The 21,881-nt window shown below is 39.4% G+C and overlaps 1 protein-coding gene across 6 annotated transcripts in view; it reads left to right on the top strand.

Annotated features, from left to right (window-relative positions):
- USP8 (ubiquitin specific peptidase 8) overlaps positions 1-21,881 on the top strand; it is a 74,862-nt gene that overhangs the window by 38,172 nt on the left and 14,809 nt on the right. For 5 of the 6 annotated variants that reach the window (XM_064570483.1, XM_064570486.1, XM_064570482.1 and 2 more), the window contains 3 exons: positions 1,807-1,969; positions 5,331-5,475; positions 5,775-5,998. In XM_064570483.1, the coding sequence (XP_064426553.1) occupies positions 1,807-1,969; positions 5,331-5,475; positions 5,775-5,998 (532 nt within the window). The remainder of the gene's footprint in view (positions 1-1,806; positions 1,970-5,330; positions 5,476-5,774; positions 5,999-21,881) is intronic. The other variant, XM_064570485.1, reaches the window with a different exon arrangement.

Raw genomic sequence — 21,881 nt, 5'->3', positions numbered from 1 at the left:
GTATATAGGAATATACATTTTCGTGTTAAGTAAAGGATCACTTTCAATTAAGTAATTAAATAATTAAGTTAAAATATTAAATAATAGGCAAGGTAGAGCAAAATTGAAGCAGCTTGTAAAGATGATACATGAAAGACTGAAATTTAGGAAATACTGGTTGATACTATTATTTCCTAAAGTGTTTTTTATAGAATACCGATCTTGAATTTTTAGACAAAGAGTATTTAGGCAGATACATCCCTAGAGTCAGAAATAGTCCTTAAGAATATGACATTTCAGTATTTTTCATTCTTTGTTGACTAAACATCCTTCCAATCACTGTGTATCAGGTGAGACTATTATGAGACAATATTTTATATTTCTTCTCTTTTTCTTTATTTTCCTAGAAGATATAGTAACCAGTATTATTATATAGGAATGAGTTTTTTTTTCTTTTAAATCCAAACCATTTTGTCTTGTGAATAAAAGTGCACCAGTCCTGCCTTGCCAGTATCATCACTTAAATATTAAAATGCTAAGGTGCTTTGCTAGGAATAATATGGAGTTCCTTACCTGGAGGAGCAAGTCTGTATTATTCTACTATATTATTCATTCAGTCATTCAGCAGATATTTACTAAGCATTAGTTTACTGTGGGCTGGATTGCTATGGTCTAAGTTCTGGGGCTTAACTATTGAACAAAAATTTTGCTTCACAGAACTTGTATTTAACAGGGAGGTGGGGCAGTGAAACAGACAGTGAAACTTGAGATGTATGCCTGCTACTAGTAAGTGCTATGGACATGGGTGTGTCAAGTGTGTACACTGGGATAGGTATTAAAATTTTAATCCAGGGAAGCTTCGCAGCAAAGTTACTACTGAGCAGATCTTGAGGGGATAAGGGAAATGAGTGATGCAGTTATCTGCGGGAAAGGGTTCCAGACAGAAGGGCAGCAGGAGCAGAGGCCCTTAGGCAGGAGAATACTTCGATAACCAGGAACTACAAGGAAGCCAGTGGCTGGCGAGGAGTGGAGTGAGGGGCTAAGTAGTTAGTGATGAGGAGTTGATACAATAGGATTGGGGGGAGGGGCCATGCTGCAGGCCCATTCTCAAGACTTTAGGTACGAACTTTTAACTTGTATGTGAGCAAAAGAGAACATGAACAACATGCTTTAATACAGAGTTGATATTATTCACAGTTGATGATAAGAGGCAGCACCACAAAGCAACTAAGAGCATGGACTTGAACCAGATTGCCTGAGTTTGAATTTGACTTGACTTAGCAGCTGTAACCTTGGGCAGGTTACTTAACATCTTTGTGCCTCCGTTTCTCCATTTATAAAATGGGGATAGTAATGTCTACTTCATAGGATTTGTAGCAAGGATTCAGTGAGATTGTATGAGAACAAAGCATTTAGAATAGTACCTGGCACATAGTAAATGCTCTGTGTGTTTGTTAAATAAACATTTTCGTATTTAGCTATTAATTATATAGGTATACGAGAACTGAAGTATAAATAATGTTACTTAAGTGATCCCCCCAGTTATTTACATATGGCTGAGAGAGATGCTCAAATGGCCCCCTTTTTTGTGAAGGGTCAGAATTGAGTCTATGTCTTTTAGTTTCTAATGATTACTAAAATATATTCCAATGTTATGCAGAGGTGAAGTTGTTAAACATTTTAGGATATTTAATATCCTAATACACAGTTTGACCTTAGAAAGAAATGTTAAAGTTTGCTATGGTGTGATACAGACTAGAAGAAAACTCAGTGACTTATATTAGTATATTAGGACCTCTTGTCTACCTTTGCCCATTAACATTTCAGAGTCACTGCTAGTTGGATTGAAGCAAAACTCCCAGATGATTCTAAAGACACATGGAAGAAGAGGGGGAATGTGGAATATGTGGTACTTCTTGACTGGTTTAGTTCTACAAAAGATTTACAACTTGGAACAACTCTACGGAGTCTGAAAGATGCACTTTTCAAGGTTAGCAAGTTTCCTTGTTTATTGTAATTGTAAGCCTTATTTGGTTGTTAGAAAGGTATATTGACTAGCTGTTTATCTTAAGGATAAGAACATCCATCAGCTTTGGTTGTAGATTTTTTTTTTTTAATTCAGACCCAAAAGACTAGTTTTAAATCACCAACTAATAATAAACTGATCTATATAAAGTAGGATTAGAATTTCCAGGAACATCATAAATTGTCTGAAAAAAGCATTATTTTTTGTTTTAAGAATTAGACTATGGAAAAAAAAAAAATTAGACTATGAAAACATAAAAGCAAAGGAAGAAGTTCCTAAGGAGAAAAAGATGGGTTGACTTGATAAAATAAAACTTTTAAGTGTGAAAAAATACCGGAAGATTAGAATGTAGGAGACAAACAGGAAAATATTTGCAACAAATATGGTAGTACAGTTGGCCTTTGAACAAGGCAGGGGTTAGGGGTGCCAACACCCTGCCACAACTTTTGACTTCTCCCAGGTTTTACTACTAATAGCCTACTGTGGGCCAGAGCCTTACTGATACCATAAATAGTCGATTAACATGTATTTTGTATATGTATCATGTATTGTATTCTTACAGTAAAGTAAGCTAGAGAAAAGAAAATGTTATTAAAATCTTAAGAGAAACTACATTTATAGTACTGTACGTATATCTACTGTGCATATATTTATCTGCCCATATAGGCGGATGGGTAGTGTCAGGACAAGGTTGGTGGCAACAGTGGATCTGGCCCTGGAATGGCAATGTTCCGCAGCCTGGTGGCCTCCGCTCAGCAGTGGCAACTGCTGGGTAGGCCTGCAAGTAGCAACGGCACCCCCGAGCACAGTACAGCTGCCCCGTCTGCCTAGAGGTGTACCACCGGCCTGGGGCTGTTGGCAACTGCAGCCGCACATGTGTGTTCTGGCCTCCAGGAACCACCGTGGCGAGTGATCTGCCCCTGGCCAGGGAGGATCCTAAACCCAAGGAAGACGAGGGCCGGGAGAGGGGAGTGTCAGGGATGCCGGGCTTCCTGGGCAGCACTGTGCTGCCCTCTGGGTGCATTCCTCCACTTCCGCCAGCCTCCTGCCTGCCAGCCTAGGGCTTTCAACCTAACCACTCTGTTGGGACATGGTGACCTATAGCCCTGTCCATTTCGGGGCTGCTGGGGATTGCTGAGGGCTGCTGACAGCCTTGGGAGGTTTCCCCAGGTACTCAGTGGACAGCAGGCACTACCTCTGCACCAGTCACTTTTGATTTGTTTCCATGGAGACTAGGGTGGGCAGTTGTAAATAAATGCCCGTGGCTTTTGCTGTCAACTCAAAAGAAAAAAAAGTGTGTAAGTAGACTTGTGCAGTTCAGACCCATGTTGTTCAACAGCCAACTGTAGTTTAGGACACCTAAAATATGAAGAGCTTTTGCAAATAAAATTATTTAAGATAAAATAGTAAAATAAGTAGTGGACACAGACCTGAATAAGTGACAGAACATAAAAATGGGGGCGCCTGGGTGGCTCAGTTGGTTAAGCGACTGCCTTCAGCTCAGGTCACGATCCTGGAGTCCCTGGATCGAGTCCCACATCGGGCTCCCTGCTTGGCGGGGAGTTTGCTTCTCCCTCTGACCCTCCCCCCTCTCATGTGCTTTCTCTCTCTCAAATAAATAAATAAAATTTAAAAAAAAAAGAACATAAAAATGATCATCTTTACTGGGAGAAATGCAAATTGAAATAGTGAACACCATTTTGTTGATTAAATTAACAAAGGTAAAAACGCCCAGTTTAATTTGTTAAATTATTAAACTGATAGCACTGAATGCTGGTAAGATTAAACATAATGTGCTGGTAGGAAGGTCAGTTGATGGAGCATTACTCTTCAGGAGGGCAATCTTAAAGCCTTAAAACAAGTCATGCTTTAAAACAGGGAATTTAGAAATACACCCAAGTATAGATTGCTATATGAAACTGCTAATAATCAATTAGTTTTGACCTACAAAAGTGGCAGTTTCATAAAGGTAAAGGTTTCATAAGGTAAAGATGACATAAATCAGTGTGGAAAAGATGCATTGAAATGAATGGTTTGGGGACAACTGGCTAGCCACTAAGTAAAGAAGGGGGACCCCTACCTTACTTCTTAGATCACAGTATATTCCAAATGGGTCAATGACATAAATATATTGATTGAAACAGGAAATACTAGGAAAAACCATTTGTGGGTGTTTTTTATTATCTTGATCCTAAATCAAGACACTGTAAAGGAAGATCTATATATTTGACTGTGTTAAAAATCCTATAAGTAAAGTAAAAGTCAATCAGGAAAAATAATTGTAACATATATGACAAAGAGCTATTTTTCTTAATATTCAGAGTACCTTCACTATTTACTAAGAAAATAGCAAACTCTACCGAAAAATGGACAAGGGAGATTAGTTATGTCCTAGAGTATCAGTGGTTAATAAATATACTAAAAGATGTGCAGCTTCACTAATAAAAGCTAATTAAAACATGATACCATTTTATGTCTACCAGTTTGGTAAAAATTATAAAGATTTATAATAGGCATTCTCATACAGTATTGGCAAATATATAAATTGGTATTGTCCTTCCGAAGGGCAATTTGGCAGCATCTACCAAACTTTCAATCCAGCAGTTCTAGTTCTAGTAAATTACCCTATAAAAATATATGGATATATATTTTTAAAGGTCATTTAAAGATTAGGAATATATATCAAAAGCCTTAAAATGTTCATGTGCCTTGGCTCAGCAACACCACTTCTGGGGATTTTCCCTAATGGGGTTGATTGGGTGTGTGCATATATAAGGATCTTCAGTGTTTATCTCAGCATTGTTTATAATTAAATGGGGAAAATAACCATAATGTATTCCAATGATTGATTCAGTTTGGGGGTGGTGTGTGTGTGTGTATAAAATAGAATATTATCTGGTCATTACAAATGGTGATATAACTGTTAATAAAAGATGTTCATAAAAGAGAAAAGCAGCAGCATAGAAGTTTCACTGTTTTGTAAAAATAAAATTTAAAAAATATACGTCTGCATAGAAAACTCTAAGACTAAACCCTAAAATGTTAAAGTGGTATCTCTGGGTGGTTAGATTATGGATGATTTTTATTGTATATGAACTTTTTTTCATGACTTTCTTCTAAGATCATGGATTACTTGTGTGGTTTTAAAAACCTGATCTATCCATTTCTTTCATTCAATGCTGAATTTTGAATTCAGCTCTCATTTTTTATCATTTCAAAGATGAATCTTTAAGAGAGCAGTTTTAAAATTCAAATTCAGTTTTTTGTGTTTTTAACTGTGAAGAGACTGCCGCCATATTAAAAATACTATTTCCTTATTTTATAGTGGGAAAGTAAAACTGTCCTGCGCAATGAGCCTTTGGTTTTAGAAGGAGGCTATGAAAACTGGCTCCTTTGTTATCCTCAGTATACTACAAATGCTAAAGTCACTCCACCCCCACGAGGCAAGAATGAAGAGGTGTCTATCTCATGTATGTATGTGAAAATTTTTGTTTAAAATTGCTTTGGATTAACTTTAAATTATTTATGTTCTCAGGGTAATGTTCTTGGTTGTGTGTGTACTTGTCCTATTGGATAGCAGTTTGTTTTCAGGCATAAAAAATACGAGGTGTCCACAGCCTGGAAGTTAAGTTAATTCTTTAAGATTGTTGTGGTTGTCACCTCATTTACTTTACATTTAACTATTACATATAACATGCATGAGATATGTAAGTACTATTTATGGGGTTTGCTGTTCTTTGAAAAAATATTATTCTTTTGGGGATTTTAGTGGATTTTACTTATCCTTCACTGGAAGAATCAGTTCCTTCTAAACCTACTGCCCAGATGCCACCTCCTTCTGTAGAAGTAAGTGAAAATATAGAATTGATAAATGATCAAGATGAGAGAATGGCACCACTGAACATATCAACTCCAGTTGAGCCAATTGCTGCTTCTAAATCTGATGTTTTACCCATTATTCAGCCAGTGCCTGTTATAAAGAATGTTCCACAGGTATGTTCTTGATTTCTTTTAACTGTATTGTTTCTCTTTTTTTTAATATTATATTAAATGCGTAGTATACAAATGAAGTTTTATATATAACCTTTTATATTTTATAAAGAAAAATACCAGTGAAGAGAACTTATATGTTTTGGTTCCTTTTGGCTATAAAAATTTTTCATTATAATTCAGTCCTGTTGCCACAGCAGTATTAGAGTAGATAATTCAAAAGATTTCAAAGCCAGCTAGCAGGCATTTACTACAGGCAGTACCAGTAAAAGATTGTATTACCACAGTAAATATGAACATTTTCAGGGTTTTCTTTTTTTTTTTTAATTTTAAGATTTTATTTATTTATTTGACAGAGAGAGACAGCGAGAGAGGGAACACAAGCAGGGGGAGTGGGAGAGGGAGAAGCAGGCTTCCCGCTGAGCAGGGAGCCCGATGTGGGGGGCTTGATCCCAGGACCCCGGGATCACGACCTGAGCCGAAGGCAGATCCTTAACGACTGAGCCACCCAGGCATCCCCAGGGTTTTCTTGTATATAATTTAACCCGTAGTATTTTCCCAAATAGTTTGGCTTAAAGATGATAGATACGTGATATCAATATTTTGCTTTCAAAATAATACTCTTGTTCCATTTCCTTAGAATTTGATATGTAAATAACATGCATGGTTTTTGTTATTGTTACTTTTGTTATTATTGAAGTTTTATTGCCACACAGTATGATATTAGTTTCAGATGTACAACATAGTAATTAGACATTTATATACATTGCGAAATCATCACCATAAGTCTAGATACCATCTGTCATCAAAGTTATTAAGATATTATTGACTGTATTTTCTATGCTATGCTTTACATCCCTGTGACTTACTTCTTAGCTCTAAGTTTGTACTTCTTAATCCCCTTCACCTATTTCATCCAACCTCCTCAAAACCCTTCCCCCTGGGCAACCACCAGTTTGTTCTCTTTATTTATAAGTCTGTTTCAGTTTTGTTTTGTTTGTCTTGCTTTTTAGATTACACATATTAGTGAAATCATACAGTATCTGTCTTTCTCTGACTTATTTCACTTAGCATAATACCCTTTAGGTCCACCCATGTACTGCAAGTGGTAAGATTTTATTCTTTTTTATGGATGAGTACTGTATCACCATATATATGCCACATGTTCTTTATCTCTTCATCTCTTGATGAACACAAGTTGTTTCCATATCTTAGCTTTGTAAATACTTTTAATTAACATGGGGTGCATATATCTTTTTGAATTAGTGTTTTCATTTTCTTCAGATGAATGGAATTATCAGAAGTGGAATTGCTAGATCATATGGTTCTGTTCTTCATTTTTTGAGGAATTTCCATACTGTTTTCTCTAGCGGCTGCACCAATTTACATTCCCACCAGTGGTGTACCAGATTTCTTTTTCATCACATCCTCACCAACACTTGCTGTTTCTGCTCTTTTTTATTTTACCCATTCTGACAGGTGTAAAGTGATACTTGGGAGCACCTGGATGGCTCAGTTGGTTGAGCCTCTGACTCTTGGTTTTGGCTCAGGTTGTGATCCTCAGGGTTGTGGGATCAAGCCCCCCACTGGGCTCCACGCTCAGCATGTACTCTACTTAAGTTTGTCTCTCCCTTCCCACCCTCCCTACCACGTGCTTGCTCGCTCTCTCTCAAAAAAATAATTTTTTTTTTTTTTTGTGATAACCTCATTGTGGTTTTAATTTGCATTTCCCTGATGATTAGTAATGTTGAGCATCTTTTGATGTGTCTCTTGGCTACTGTATGACTTCTTTGGAAAAATGTCTATTTGGGTCCTCTGCCATTATTAAATCAGATTGTTTGGGTTTTTTGGTGTTAAGTTGTATGAGTTTGTTATATATTTTGGATATTAACCCATTATCAAATATGTGATTTGTAAATATATACTACCATTCAGTAGGATACCTTTTCATTTTGTTGATGGTTTCCTTCACTGTGCAAAAGCTTTTTAGTGTGTAAATGAGTCCCATTTGTTTATTTTTGCTTTTGTTGCCCTTGGCTTGGCTGAGGAGACAGATCCAAAAACTATTGCTAGAATCAGTGTCCAAGAATTTACTACCTGTTTTTTCTTTTAGTTCTATGGCTTCAGGTCTTACGTCTTGGTCTTTAATACATTTTGAGTTTATTTTCAAATAGATATAAGAAAGTGTGGTCCAATTTCATTCTTTTGCATGTTGCTCTTTAGTCTTTCCAACACCTTTTATTGACTGTCTTGTCCCCATTGTATATTCTTGCGTCCTTTCTCATAGATTAATTGACCATTTAACTCTGGGTTTATTTCTGGGTTCTCTATACTGTTCTACTGATCATGTGTTTTAGTACCAGTACCATACTGTTTTGATTACTGTAGATTTGTAGTGTATCTTGAAATCTGGAATTACAACACCTCCAGCTTTGTTCTTCTTTCTCAGAATTGCTTTGGCTATTGGGGATCTTTTGTGGTTCCATACACATTTTAGGAGTTTTTTTTATAGTTTTGTGAAAAATGGTATTGTTATTTAGATAGATATTGTATTAAATCTGTAGATTGCTTTGGGTAGCATTGATGTTTTAACAATATTAATTCTTCCACTCCACAAGCATGGTATATCTTTGTATTTATCTCATCTTCAATTTCTTTCATCAGTGTCTTAAAAGTTTTTAGAGTACAGGTTTTTTACCTCGTGGTTAAATTTATTCATAAGTATTTTAATCTTTTTGATGCAGCAGAAATAGAATAGTTTCTTCTCTTTGTTATGGTTCATTATTGGTGTGTAGAAACAGAACAAATTTCTGTATATTGATTTTGTATCCTACAACCTTACTGAATTCATTTATTAGTTCTAATAGGTTTTCTGGTGCAGTGTAGGGTTTTCTACATATAGTGTCTTGTGATCTATAGATAGTACCAGTTTCACTTCTTCCTTACTAATTTGGATGCCTTCTCTTTCCTTTTCCTAACTGATTGTTGTGGCTAGGACTTCCGGTGCTATGTTGAACAAAAGTAGAAAGGGTAGGCATCCTTCTCATTCTTATCTTGAGGAAAATATTTCAGCATTTCACTATTGAGTGTGATGTTAGGTGTGGGTTTGTCATGTACTTCCTTATTATGTTGAGGTGTTCGCTATATACCCAGTTTGTTGAGTTTTTAGCATAAAAGGATGATGTATTTTGTCAAATGCTTCTTCTGCATCTACTGAGATGCTCATATGGGTTTTATCCTTCATTTTGTTAATTGATTTGCAAATATTTTTTTTTTTAAAGATTTTATTTATTTATTTGACAGAGAGAGACACAGCAGGAGAGGGAACACAAGCAGGGGGAGTGGGAGAGGGAGAAGCGGGCCTCCCGCCGAGCAGGGAGCCCGATGCAGGGCTTGATCCCGGGACTCTGGGATCATGACCTGAGCCGAAGGCAGACGCTTAACAACTAAGCCACCTAGGCGACCCGTTGATTTGCAAATATTGAACCATCCTTGTATCCCTGGAATAAATCCCTCTTGATTGTGGTGCATGATCCTTTTATTAATGTATTGTTGAATTCAGCTTGCTAATATTTTGTTGAAGATTCTTACATGTCAGTTCATCAGGGATGTTGGCCAGTAATGTTCTTTTTTGTAGTGTTTTTGTCTGCTGTTGGTATGAGGGTAATGCTGAGCTTGTACAACGAATTTGGCAGTATTCCTTCCTCTTTGATTTCTTGCAATAGTTTGAGAAGAATAGGTATTAACTCTTCTTTGGTAGAAGTCACATCTGTTCCTGGACTTTGGGTTGATGGGAGTTTTTGATTACTGATTCAATTTCATTGCTAGTACAGGAATACAACAGAGATATTGTGTGTTTCTTTCCAGGCCACCACAATAAAGCAGATATCATGATAAAGCAAGTCCAGTGAATTTTTTGGTTTTCTGGTGCATATAAAAGTTATCTTTACACTGTGTTGTAGTCTATTAAGTGTACAATAGCATTATGACTAAAAAAATAATGTACATATCTTAATTGAAAATACTGCTAAAAATAGTCATTTGACATTTCAGCAAGATGTAATCTTTTTGCTGGTAGAGGGTCTTGCCTGTGTTGATGGCTATTGATTGATAAAGGGTGGTTGCTAAAGTTTGGGGTAGCTGTGGCAATTTCTTAAAATAAGACAACAGTGAAGTTCGCTGTATCTGTTAACTTTCTTTCATGAATGATTCCTTTGTAGTATGCAGTATTATTTGACAGCATTTTCCCCATAATAAAACTTCTTTCGGGGCGCCTGTGTGGCTCAGTCATTAAGCGTCTGCCTTTGGCTCAGGTCATGATCCCAGGGTCCTGGGATCGAGCTCCACATCGGGCTCCCTGCTTGGCGGGGACCCTGCTTCTCCCTCTCCCACTCCCCCTGCTTGTGTTCCTTCTCTCTCTGTGTGTCTCTCTGTCAAATAAATATTTAATAAAAATAAATAAAACTTCTTTCAGAATTGGAGTCCATCCTCTCAAACCCTGCCACTCCTTTATCAACTGAGTTTATGTTATATTCTAAATCCTTTGTTGTCATTTCAACAGTCTTCACAGCTTCTTCCAGTAGATTCCATTTCAAGAAACCACATTCTTTACTCCTCCAAAAGAAGCAACTGTTCATCCGTGCAAGTTTTTTTGTGAGATAGCAGCAATTTAGTCATATCTTCAGGCTCTACTTGTCATTCTAGTTCTCTTGCTATTTCCACCACTTCAGTCTCAAACTCCTCAAAGTCATCCATGAGGCCTGGAATCAATTTCTTCCAAAGTCCTGTTAATGTTGAAATTTTGACATCTTTCTAGGAATCACTAATGTCCTTAACTTGATGTAGAATGGTTTATCCTTTCCAGAAGGTTTTCAGTTGACCTTGCCTCCATCCGTTGTAGGAATCACTAAGCAGTTCTAGCCTCACAAAATGAATTTAAGTAATAAAACTTGAAAGTTATCATGACTTCTTGATCAGGGGGCTGCAGAATGGGTGTTGTGTTAACAGACATGAAAACAAAACAAAACTAAAAACAGGCACAGAAACATTAATGTTTTCAATCAGAACTCTTGGGTTACCAGGTACATTGTCAATGAGCAGGAATATTTTAAAAGGAGTCTTTTTCCTGAGGAGTAGGTCTCAATGTGTGCTTAAAATATTCAGTAAACCATGTTGTAAACAGATGTGCTGTCATCCAGGCTTTGTTGTTCCATTGATAGAGCACAGGCAGAGTTAGATGTAGCATCATTCTTAAGAGCCTTAGGATTTTTGGAATGGTCAATGAGCATTGGCTTCAACTGAAAGTCACCAGCTGCACTGACCCCTAACAAGAGAGTCAGCCTGTCTTCTGAAGCCTTGAAGCCAGGTATTGGCTTCTCCTCTCCAGCTATGAAAGTCATAGATGGCATCTTGTCCAATATAAGGCTGTTTCATCTATATTAATCATCTTAGCTAGATCTTCTAGACAACTTGCTGCAGCTTTTACATCATTACGTGCTGCTTCACCTTGAACTTTTATGTTATGGAGACAGCTACTTTCCTTAAATCTCATGACCCAACCTTTGCCAGCATCATTTTTTTTTTTTTTTCCAGCTTCCTCACCTCTCTCAGCCTTCATAGAGTTGAAGAAAGTTAGGGCCTTACTCTGGATTAGGCTTCGATTTGTGGGAATGTTGTGGTTGATTTGGTCTTCTATCCAGTCCACGAAAACTTTCTCATATAAGTAGTAAGTCTGTTTCATTTTCTTATTATTTGTGTGTTCACTGGAATAACACTTAAAATTTTTTTCAAGAATTTCTTTTCATTTTCAGTTTGGCTGTTTGACATAAGGCCTAGCTTTTGGCCTAGCTCAGCTTTTGACATACCTTCCTCATTAAGCTTAATTGTTTTTAGCTTTTGATTTAAAGTGATAGATGTCAGGACGCTTGGGTGGCTCAGTCAGTTAAGCATCCAACTCTTGATTTTGGCTGAGGTCATGATCTCACGGTTGTGAGATCAAGCCCCACGTCGGGCTCCGTGCTCAGGACGAAGTCTGCTTGAGATTATCTCTCCCCTCTCCCCCTGCCCCTCCCCCCCAACACTGTCTCTCTAAAATTAAAAAAAAAAAGTCTTTAAATAGGGATGCCTGGGTGGCTCAGTTGGTTAAGCGTCTGCCTTCGGCTCAGGTCATGATCCCAGGGTCCTGGGATCGAGACCCGCATCGGACTCCCTGCTCAGTGGGAAGCCTGCTTCCCTCCCTCTGCCTGCCACTTCCCCTGCTTGTACTCGCGCTCTGTCAAATACATAAATAAAATCTCTAAAAAAAATAATAAAATGATAGATGTGTGACTCTTCCTTTCACTTGAACGCTTAAGAGGCCATTGCAGTGTTATATTCATTGGCCTAATTTCAATATTGTGTCTTGGGGAATAGAGAGGCCCAAGGAGAGGGAGAGAGACTGGGACTGGGGAACAGCTGGTCCATGGAGCAGTCATAACATATGCAACATTTATTAAATTATATGGGTATGGTTCATGGCACTGGAAAAAAATTAAAATAGTAACATCAAAGATCATTGATCACAAATCACTATGACATAAAGTAATAATAAAATGTTTGAAATATTGTGAGAATTACCAAAATGTGACACAGAGACATGAAGTGAGCAAATGCTGTTGGAGGAGTGGAACTAATAGACTTGCTTAAATCAGGGTTGCCAAAACCTTTAGTTTTAAAAAATATAATATCTGTGAAGTGCATAAAGCAAAGTTCAGTAAAACAAAGTATGCCTGTAATTAAACTGTTGAGATTTTCTTTTCTTCTGATTGAGTCTTAGAAGATTGTATGTTTCAAAGAATTTATCCATTTCTCCTAGGATGTCCCAATTTGTTGGCATATAATTTTTCATAATCTATAATCTTTTGTATTTCTGTGGTGTTGGTTGTTATTTCTTCTTCATTTCTGATTCTGTTTGAGTCCACTCATGTTTTCTTGATGAGTCTGGCTAAGGGTTTATCAGTTTTGTTCATCTCTTCAAAGAAGCAGCTCTTGATTTCATTGATCTTTTTTATTGTTCTTTTACTATTTCATTTATTTCTGCTCTACTTGTTTTATTTCCTTCCTTCTGCTAGTTTGGGGCTTTGTTCTTTTTCTAGTTTATTTAGGTATAAGGTTAGGTATTTTTTTTTTTTAAAGATTTTATTTATTTATTCATGAGAGACAGGGAGAGAGAGAGAGAGAGGCAGAGGCAGAGGGAGAAGCAGGCTCCCTGCTGAGCAGGGAGCCCGATGCGGGACTTGATCCCAGGACTCTGGGATCATGACCTGAGCCGAAAGCAGACGCTTAACCATCTGAGCCACCCAGGTGCCCAGGTTAGGTATTTTTATTTGAGATTTTTCTTGTTTCTTGAGGTAGGCCTATATCTCTGTAGACTTCCGTCTTAGAACTGTTTTTGCTGCATCCCAAAGATTTGGACCACTGTGCTTTCATGTTCATTTGTTTCCATGTATTTTTTAATTTCCTCTTTGATTTCTTGGTTGATCCATTTGTTGTTTAGTAGCTCTTTGTGTTTGTATTCTTTCCAGAGTTTTTCTTATAATTGATTTCTAGTTTCATACTGTTGTGGTTGGAAAAGATGCTTGATATGATTTCAGTCTTCTTAAATGTATTGAGACTTGTTTTGTGGCCTATCATGTGATCTGTTCTGGAGAAGGTTTCATGTACACTTGAAAAGAATGTATACTCTGTTGTTTTGAGACAGAATGTATTGTATATGTCTGTTAGATCAGTGTGGTCTAATGTGTCCTTCAAAGCTACTGTTTCCCTTGTTTATTTTCTGTCTGGATGATCTATCCATTGATGTAAGTATGGTGTTAAAATCCCCTGCTTTTATTATAGTATGATCAGTTTCTTCCTTTCTTTCTGTTAATATTTGCTTTATATATTTAGGTGCTCCTGAGATGGGTGCATAAATATTTAGAATTGTTATATCCTCTTAACTGGATTGATCCCTTTATCATCATTGGATTGATCCCTTTATCATCATAGGATGCCCCTCTTTGTCCTCTTGTTACATACAGTCTTTGTTTTAAAGTCTATTTTGTCTGATAAAAATGTTGCTACCCCAGCTTTTTTTTTTTTTTTTTTTTTTGCTTCCATTTGCATGGACTGTCTTTTTCCATCCCTTCACTTTTACTCTGTATGTGTCTTTAAGTCTGAAGTTTCTTGTAAGCAGAATACTAGATGGGTCTTATTTTTGTTATCCATTCTGCCACCTGTGTGTTTTGATTATAGCACTTAGTCCATTTACATTCAAACTAATTCTTGATGGGTATGTACTTACTACCATTTTGTTAATTTTTTTTATTGTTTTTGTAGTTCTTTTCTGTTCCTTCTCTTGCTCTCTTCCCTTGTGAATTGATGACTTTCTCTAATGTTTTGTTTAGATTCCTTTCTCTTTATTTTTTGTATATCTATTACGGGCTTTTGGTTTTTGGTACATATATAACACCTTACATATATATAGCAGTTTATTTTAAGTTGGTGGTCACTTAACTTCAGACACATTCTAAAACCATTACATTTTAACTCGTCTCCTCCATATTTTATATTCCTTTTTTTTTTTTAAGATTTATTTATTTAAGAGCAAGAATATGCACTCAAATGGGGAGAGAGGCAGAGGGAGAGAATCTTCAAGCAGACTCCCCACTGAGCGTGACGCCCGACGCAGGGCTCAGTCTCACCACCCATGAGATCACAACCTGAGCTGAAACCAAGAGTCAGACACTTAACTGACAAGGCACCCCTCCACATTTTATATTTCTGACATATTTTACATTTTTTATTTTTATATTTCTTTATTATAAATATACTTGATTTTATTACTTTTGTCATAATCTCCATAGTAGCTTTAGAATTGGTTGATTCCCTACCTTTACTATGTTTGCTTTTACCAGTGACATTTTTTCTTTTAAAATGTTACTTCTAGTTATGGCCTTTTCTTTTCCACTTAACAGGAGTTCCTTTAACCTTTCTTATAAGGCTCATTTAGTGATGATGAACTCCTTTAACTTTTGTTTGTCTGGGAAACTCTCTCTTATTTAATTCTGAGTGGTAACCTTGCCAGGTAGAATATTCTTGGTTATTCGCTTTTCCTTTCTACAATTTGAATATATCATGACAATCCCTTCTGGCCTGCAAAGTTTCTGCTGAAAAATCAGCTAAGAGCCTGATAGGGTTTCCTTTATAGGTAAGTTTTTGCTTCCCTCTAGCTGCTTTTAAAATTCTCTTTATCTTTTTTTATAAAGATTTTATTTGTATGAGAGAGAGAGAGAGCACAAGCAGGCAGAGGGGCAGAGGGAGAAGTAGACTCCCTGCTGAACAGGGAGCCCAATGCAGGGCTCAATCCCAGGACCCTGAGATCATGACCTGAGCTGAAGGCGGATGCTCAATCAACTAAGCCACCCGGGTGCCCCAATTCTCTTATCTTTAACCTTTGACATATTAATTATTATGTCTTAATGCATATCTCTTTGTTTTCATCTTGTTTTGGGTTCTGTGCTTTCTAGACCTGGATTGTCTGTTTTCTCCTCTAGGTTAGGAAAGTTTTCAGCTATATTTTTTCATATAAGTTTTCTGCCCCTCTTTCCCTTCTCCTTCTGGTACCCCTGTAATGCAAAAAATATTAGTACACTTGATATTGTCCTAGTCATCTCTTAAACTACCCTCTTTTGTTTAAGTTCTTTTTTCTTTTTTTTGTTCAACTTGAGTGATTTCCACTATTCTGTCTTCCAGATCACTGATATGTTCTGCATCTTTTAACCTGCTCTTGATTCCCTCTAGTGTATTTTTCATTTTACTTGCTTTTATTCTTCAGCTCTGATTGGCTCTTTTTTATATTTTCTACTTCTTTGATGAAGTTCTTAGTGCATTCATCCATTCTTCCAAGTTCAGTGAATATCATTATGACCATTACGTTGAACTCTTTTTCAGGTAGATTGCTTATCTCTGGTTCTTTTTCCGAGGCTTTATCTTGTTGTTTTGTTTTCAGCCTATACCTTTGTCTCCTCATTTTGCTTGACTCTCTGTGTTTCTCTGTTAGATAGGTCAGCTGCATCTCCCAGTCTTAAGGGAGTGGCCTTATGTAGAAGGTGCCCTGTGGGGCCCAGATGTGCAATCTCCCCCTCGTCACCAGAACCAGGGCACCCCATGCCCTTCTGATGTGGTTAGGTCGAGACTGCTATAGGGATACTGGTGGGCAGGACTAGTTCCTGGTGCAGATGGCCGAGAGGCCCAATCACAACTGTTCGGGCATGCTGTTGGGTAGAACTGACAGCTTCCCCACCCCAGCAGGGGCTGCTGTCTTGTCTTAGGCTGCCTGCCAGGTGTGGCTGAGCAGGAACCACTTTGGATGGGCACCTGCCAGAGTATGCACATTGGGCAGGGCTGATCCATAGGGGAATACCTGGTGGGGTGAATGGTCATAGCAGGGCACATGAAGAGTGTCAGAAGTGGTGCCTACAAGCACTTCCACTCCTGGAGAACATCCCTATAGATCCCTGCCCTTCCTGGACTTACCTTAAAATTAGTTAATAACTTTCCTTCACATATGGCCCAGGTGCTTTTCAAGCTGTTGCCTCTGTGTTGGGTCTGGGAACAAGTGAGTTTGTAGCCTGGCCCTTTAAAAGCAGATTCTCAGGGTCCTGTAGCCCTCTTGCTATCCTGGAGATACACCCCATTGATTTTCATGTCCAGACATTATGGGGGCTCATCTTTTCTATACAGGTCCCTTGGGTAGGGGTGCCTAATGTAGGACTTAAACCCCTTGCTCCTCAGGGGGGACCTCCACATTTGTAATTACTCCAACCATTTGTATATTTCTGTATCAGGTGTGTGGATGCTGACTAGACTGTGCCTCTGCCCCTCCTACCTGTCTGAACGTGGCTTTTTATTTCTATTTTTGGTTGTGGAAGAGCTGTTTTGCTAGTATTCAGGTCATTCTCAGAGAGTTTGTCATATTTAGTTGTAGTTTTGGTGTGTCTGTGAAAGGAGGTGAGCTCAAGATCTTCCTACTCCACCATCTTGATCCCTTCTCTGACAGGCATGTTTTAGCAATAATTATTTAAATGATTTTAAATAACCAATACGTTACAATAAAAATGCAGCTTTTTTCCTCTGCATTTTACTCAAAGGAAGGTAAACTCATTCTCCCCTATGAATTTTCCAATGAGATTTTTTATAGCATTCATTTTTAATTTTTTTTCAGATACAGTTCAACAGTATTTCACATTTGAAGTGGATGCCATTTGATTGGTGCAACAGGCTATGAATAGAAAACTTAAGTCATTTTTTTGTTATGAAATGAGATGGTTCATTTCTTTTTTTTTAAGGTCTTCAGCTCTAAATATTTCGGACTAAATCTTAAGACTGAACAGTATTTGATTAGGCAACTTTTCTTAAAACATAAATTTAAGAAATTGAAAAAAGCTTATGTTATTGTACTTCCTTTAAACTTAATCAACATGTTACTTGAATCATAATCCTCTTGTTACTTTCTGAGATATGTGCAATTTGTCTAACATATTTTGAGGATTTTTTATGTGAAAGACAACATGAAGGTTTACAAATATGATTAAGCTATGGATTCTCTCTGATGTTTAGAAGGAGAGACTTATACAAAGGCAGCCAAAATATAAGGTAGAATGTCATAATCGTTCTAATAGTCACTGGAGCATGAGCAAGGAGAGAAATTTTGACTGAGGGTATCAGAGAGGTCTTCATGGAAGAGGCAGTATTTTTTCTGGGTGGTAAGAGTACAGTAGGATTTGAGGATTAAAGAGACAAGTAGATTTTGTGACTAAAGGAACAAAGCTTGCTCTGGGACCAATGAGTAGTTTTGACATGCTTGAACACTGCTCTCTATGGTCTGTCTAGGTGAGTGTGATAGTAGATAAGATCGGAAAGATGGGCAAGAGTCATCAAGAGATACTTGGATCAAATTGGAGTTATCCTGTAGGCACAAGGAAACTTAAAGAATTAAAGTTGAAAGTAACATTATCATAGTTTTGCTTTTAAAACTAGGGGGGAAATGGATTGAGTTGTTAAAATGGAAACAGAAACATTTATTTTAGATCCTAGCCACCTTTTATTACCGTTATCCTCATAGTGGTTCTTCCTACTTCATTCTCAAATGTGGAAAAGACGAGGAGGGAATAGATTTTTAAAGTGAAGAGGCAAAAAGAGAAGTGAAGAGCAAAGGAGTGATTTCTTCACTAAATTCTTCCTATGGTATTATTTTCTAGTTGCAGAATGTACAATATGTTTTGTAAGAACACCATGCAAGTTGTTACTGGCAGATATTCTTTTAAGTTTTTATACTTGTTTCAGTAAATTGTATTCTCAAGAAATATGTTAGGGGTTGGCGTTTTCTCGCCCCAACCTTCGCCAGAGGGGCTGCAGCATCATGACAGGCCCTGAAGCAAGGCGGCGAGTGGCTTCCTGCGCCGCGGGGCTGGGGGGCTGGGGGGGGAGCGCGGACGGAGGGGGATGAGGAGGCAGCCACCCTCCCGGAGCAGCCGGAGCTTGAGCACGAGCACGAGCCCGAGGCAGCGAGCGGCGTGAGCGCGGGGCTCCCGGGGGCCCGGAGCGCGCACAAGGTGCACCTGCCGTCCTCCCGGACTGCTAGGAGCCACGGGAGGAGCCAGCGCCCGGCGAGAAGCTCAAGAGGAGGTGCCGGCAGAAGCTAAAGAAGTACGGCAAGAATGTTGGGAAGGTCATCACCAAAGGAAGCCAGTACGTGGTCATCAACCTGCAGGGCTTCGACGTGGTCTACTCCGCCCCATTCGGAGGAGCCATCAGCGTGGTCTGGTTCCTCCGCTAATGGGAGCTGCGGGGGCAGACACACAAAAATGGATGGAAGTTCTGCTCTGGGAGCTGTGCCAATCCCGGACCATTTCAGACCTGAACCCACAAAATCCTTGGAGGAAAACAATGTCTTTCTTTGTTGAATTGGATGAATGGAACATCCCTGCCCATCCATTGAGCTTTTCATGACTCTAGGACACAGGTGGCTCTGATGGACGGCCCAGCAGAGAATTAGGCCCACGTTAGGTTTGGGATTATAGTGTGCTAACACAGAAGCCTTCACGTTGAGGTGGCACGGGGCTGGCATGGAGGCAGATGCTTCACAGACGGGAGCACTCTGGGTGGGTAGCGTAGTGGTGATTACAAAGGGGAAGAGGGACTTTGACCTGGACTAAGATGATTTGTTATGTTCTGGAAAGGTCACCCTGACATGGCACTCACAGCCTTGGCTGCCTCTGTTCTGGGGGCAGCAGAGGAGCTGTTTGTCAGTCTCGTGCCCCAGCTCCTTCCTCCACCCCTTTGTCACCTGGAGTTTAATTATGGGCTTGAGAAGAAGGAAGGAAGGAAAATCTCTCTGAAGGTTGTGATACTTTGTTGATGACCTGTGTGACTATATAAAGCAGATAAAGCTTGTGATTCACCCCCACCCCCACCCCCGTGACACGAATGTGCAGCTGGCGGTGAGGGAAGGAGGGAGTTCAGACGCAGGCCAGGTGGGTTCAAGAGGTCGCTTGAGCAAGTGCTCCTGTTGCACCCAGGCCGTCCCAGTCTGGCTTTGTGTTTGGAGCTGCCAGGCACCATCGCCTCCTGACAGCCGTTCAGCGCCTCTACGCCAAGCCACCGAAGGCACTTCGTCTTGGGAGAGAGGGAGACGCTACGCTTGGAAAGAAAGTGTGTGATTTAGAGAAGAAGCCAGGAAGTAGGAGACAGGTGTGCTGGAAGTCGAAACAAGAAAGATGGTGGATAGGAGGAGTGGAAGTATGGGAGCCAGGTCTGGTTTATCAGCCCTGGGAAATCTTAGGTGGGTGGGCTTTCAGCTCCGGGTAGGGACCAGGGATGCTGGGTGACTAGGGTGCTTTAAATCCCTCCGAAGCCCAGAGCTCTCACTGACTGCCTTTGTAGCATCCTTTCTTCTTTGGTGCTGCCAAGTTTGTCTGCATCTCACCTGGATTCAGAGATCAGCACCGCATGGGTCCTGGGCTGGACGCTCTGCCAGGACGACCCAGAGACTGTCCTTGGACCATTGGCCAGCGAGGTGAAAGAAAGAGGAGGCTCCTCTTACCTCTTAACATACCCCTCTCCCAACGCCTGTGATAGGCCACCCTTCCGACTATTTCCAGAATATCCAGAAGTCCAAATAGTTGTTGCTGATCAGGCTGTAGGGTGGGTAGCAGCACATGCATGTTGCCCTAAGTTCCCCAGGCCTTGCAAAGGAGGCCTCAGTGCCCACTGGTCAAGCCAACCAGGTGGCACCAGGATGTGGAGAAGCTGGGTGGGGAAGACAGACAAATGGACAGAAAAAGGAACTGGTGTAGGAGAGACTTGTAGCTAGACATTCTGGAGGCTCATGTTGAAGATGAACTTGGATACAGTTCTGCATCATTAATATTTGTGAGGAAAAGAGAAAACAAACAAACGAAGGAAGAAAGGAAGGAAGGGGAAGAAAGATAGATGTTTGGGTCACTTCTAACAATTTTGTAGGGTTAGTATGCTATTAAATTGAGGTAATAAACATTTAACTCGTTAATTAGTAACTTACCTGTTTTGAAAGTTGTTGTGGAATATTTTACTCATTTCCTCGGCAACATATTAATTTACTATGTGTCAGGCACCAGTCTTTTTTTTTTTTTTTTTTAAGATTTTATTTATTTATTTGAGAGAGAGAGAATGAGAGACAGAGAACATGAGAGGGAGGAGGGTCAGAGGGAGAAGCAGACTCCCTGCCGAGCAGGGAGCCCGATGCGGGACTCGATCCTGGGACTCCAGGATCATGACCTGAGCCGAAGGCAGTCGCTTAACCAACTGAGCCACCCAGGCGCCCCAGGCACCAGTCTTTACCCTTCTGGAGCTTATATTCTAGGAGGGAAGAAAGATTTTAAACACGTAATTAATAGTTATTTAATCAGGATCCCAATAAGTACTATGAGGGGAAAGAATAGAGTATTAGGACAGCATATATCAGGGGACTTGGCTGTTTTGGGGATTTAGGAAGTCTTTCCTAAGGGAGAGATATTTAAGCCACAACCTAAAATTGTAGTAGGCATTATCTAGATGAACAGCTGGTATAAAAGCCTGAGTTGGAAAGAAGCATGGCATCTTTGAGGAATTAAAAAGGCAGGGATGGGGGTGGGAACATGGTATGTCTGGTGTGTAGATTAGTCTAAGATTAGAGAGATGGGCAGAGGTGGGACTTTGAGGCCACACAGGGCCATACAGGCATGGTAAGGATTTTAGATGTCATCTGAGTAGAGTGAGTAGCTATTTAAAATAGGGTTTTAGAGGCGCCTGGGTGGCTCAGTCGTTAAGCATCTGCCTTCGGCTCAGGTCATGATCCCAAGGTCCTGGGACTGAGCCTGATGTCAGGCTTGCTGCTCAGTGGGGAGCCTGCTTCTCCCTCTCCCTCTGCTGCTCCCCCCTGCCTGTACTCTCTCTCTCTCCTTCTCTCACTTTCTCTCCTACTCTTTGTCAAATAAAATCTTTTAAAAAAATAAAATAGGGTTTTACATACATGAGGAATATGGTCATATTTGTTTTAAAATGAATACTCTGGCTACAGTGTGGAAAGAGATTAGAAGGGAAGCAAGAAAAGAGATGGGGCAACTAGTTAGAAACAGTGTAGGGAGGATGTTGGCATGGACTTGGTTGGTGCTAGTGGATTGGGACAGATGGAGGAAGAAAATCATCAGACTGCGTAAAGGTAGGGGGAAGGCACATGAAACTCAGTTTTCTGTGTAAGCTACTGTTTGGATAGTGGTTACATCCATGAGGTAAGGACCATATTTGTAGGGGGAATATCATGTAATCAATTTTGGTCATGTTAGGTTTG

This window comes from Mirounga angustirostris, unplaced genomic scaffold (assembly GCF_029215605.1).
Source record: "Mirounga angustirostris isolate CCGP_5_RB_7025 unplaced genomic scaffold, mMirAng1.0.hap1 SCAF_9, whole genome shotgun sequence".
Taxonomy (NCBI): domain Eukaryota; kingdom Metazoa; phylum Chordata; class Mammalia; order Carnivora; family Phocidae; genus Mirounga; species Mirounga angustirostris.
This window is presented reverse-complemented; position numbering and strand designations above follow the sequence as displayed.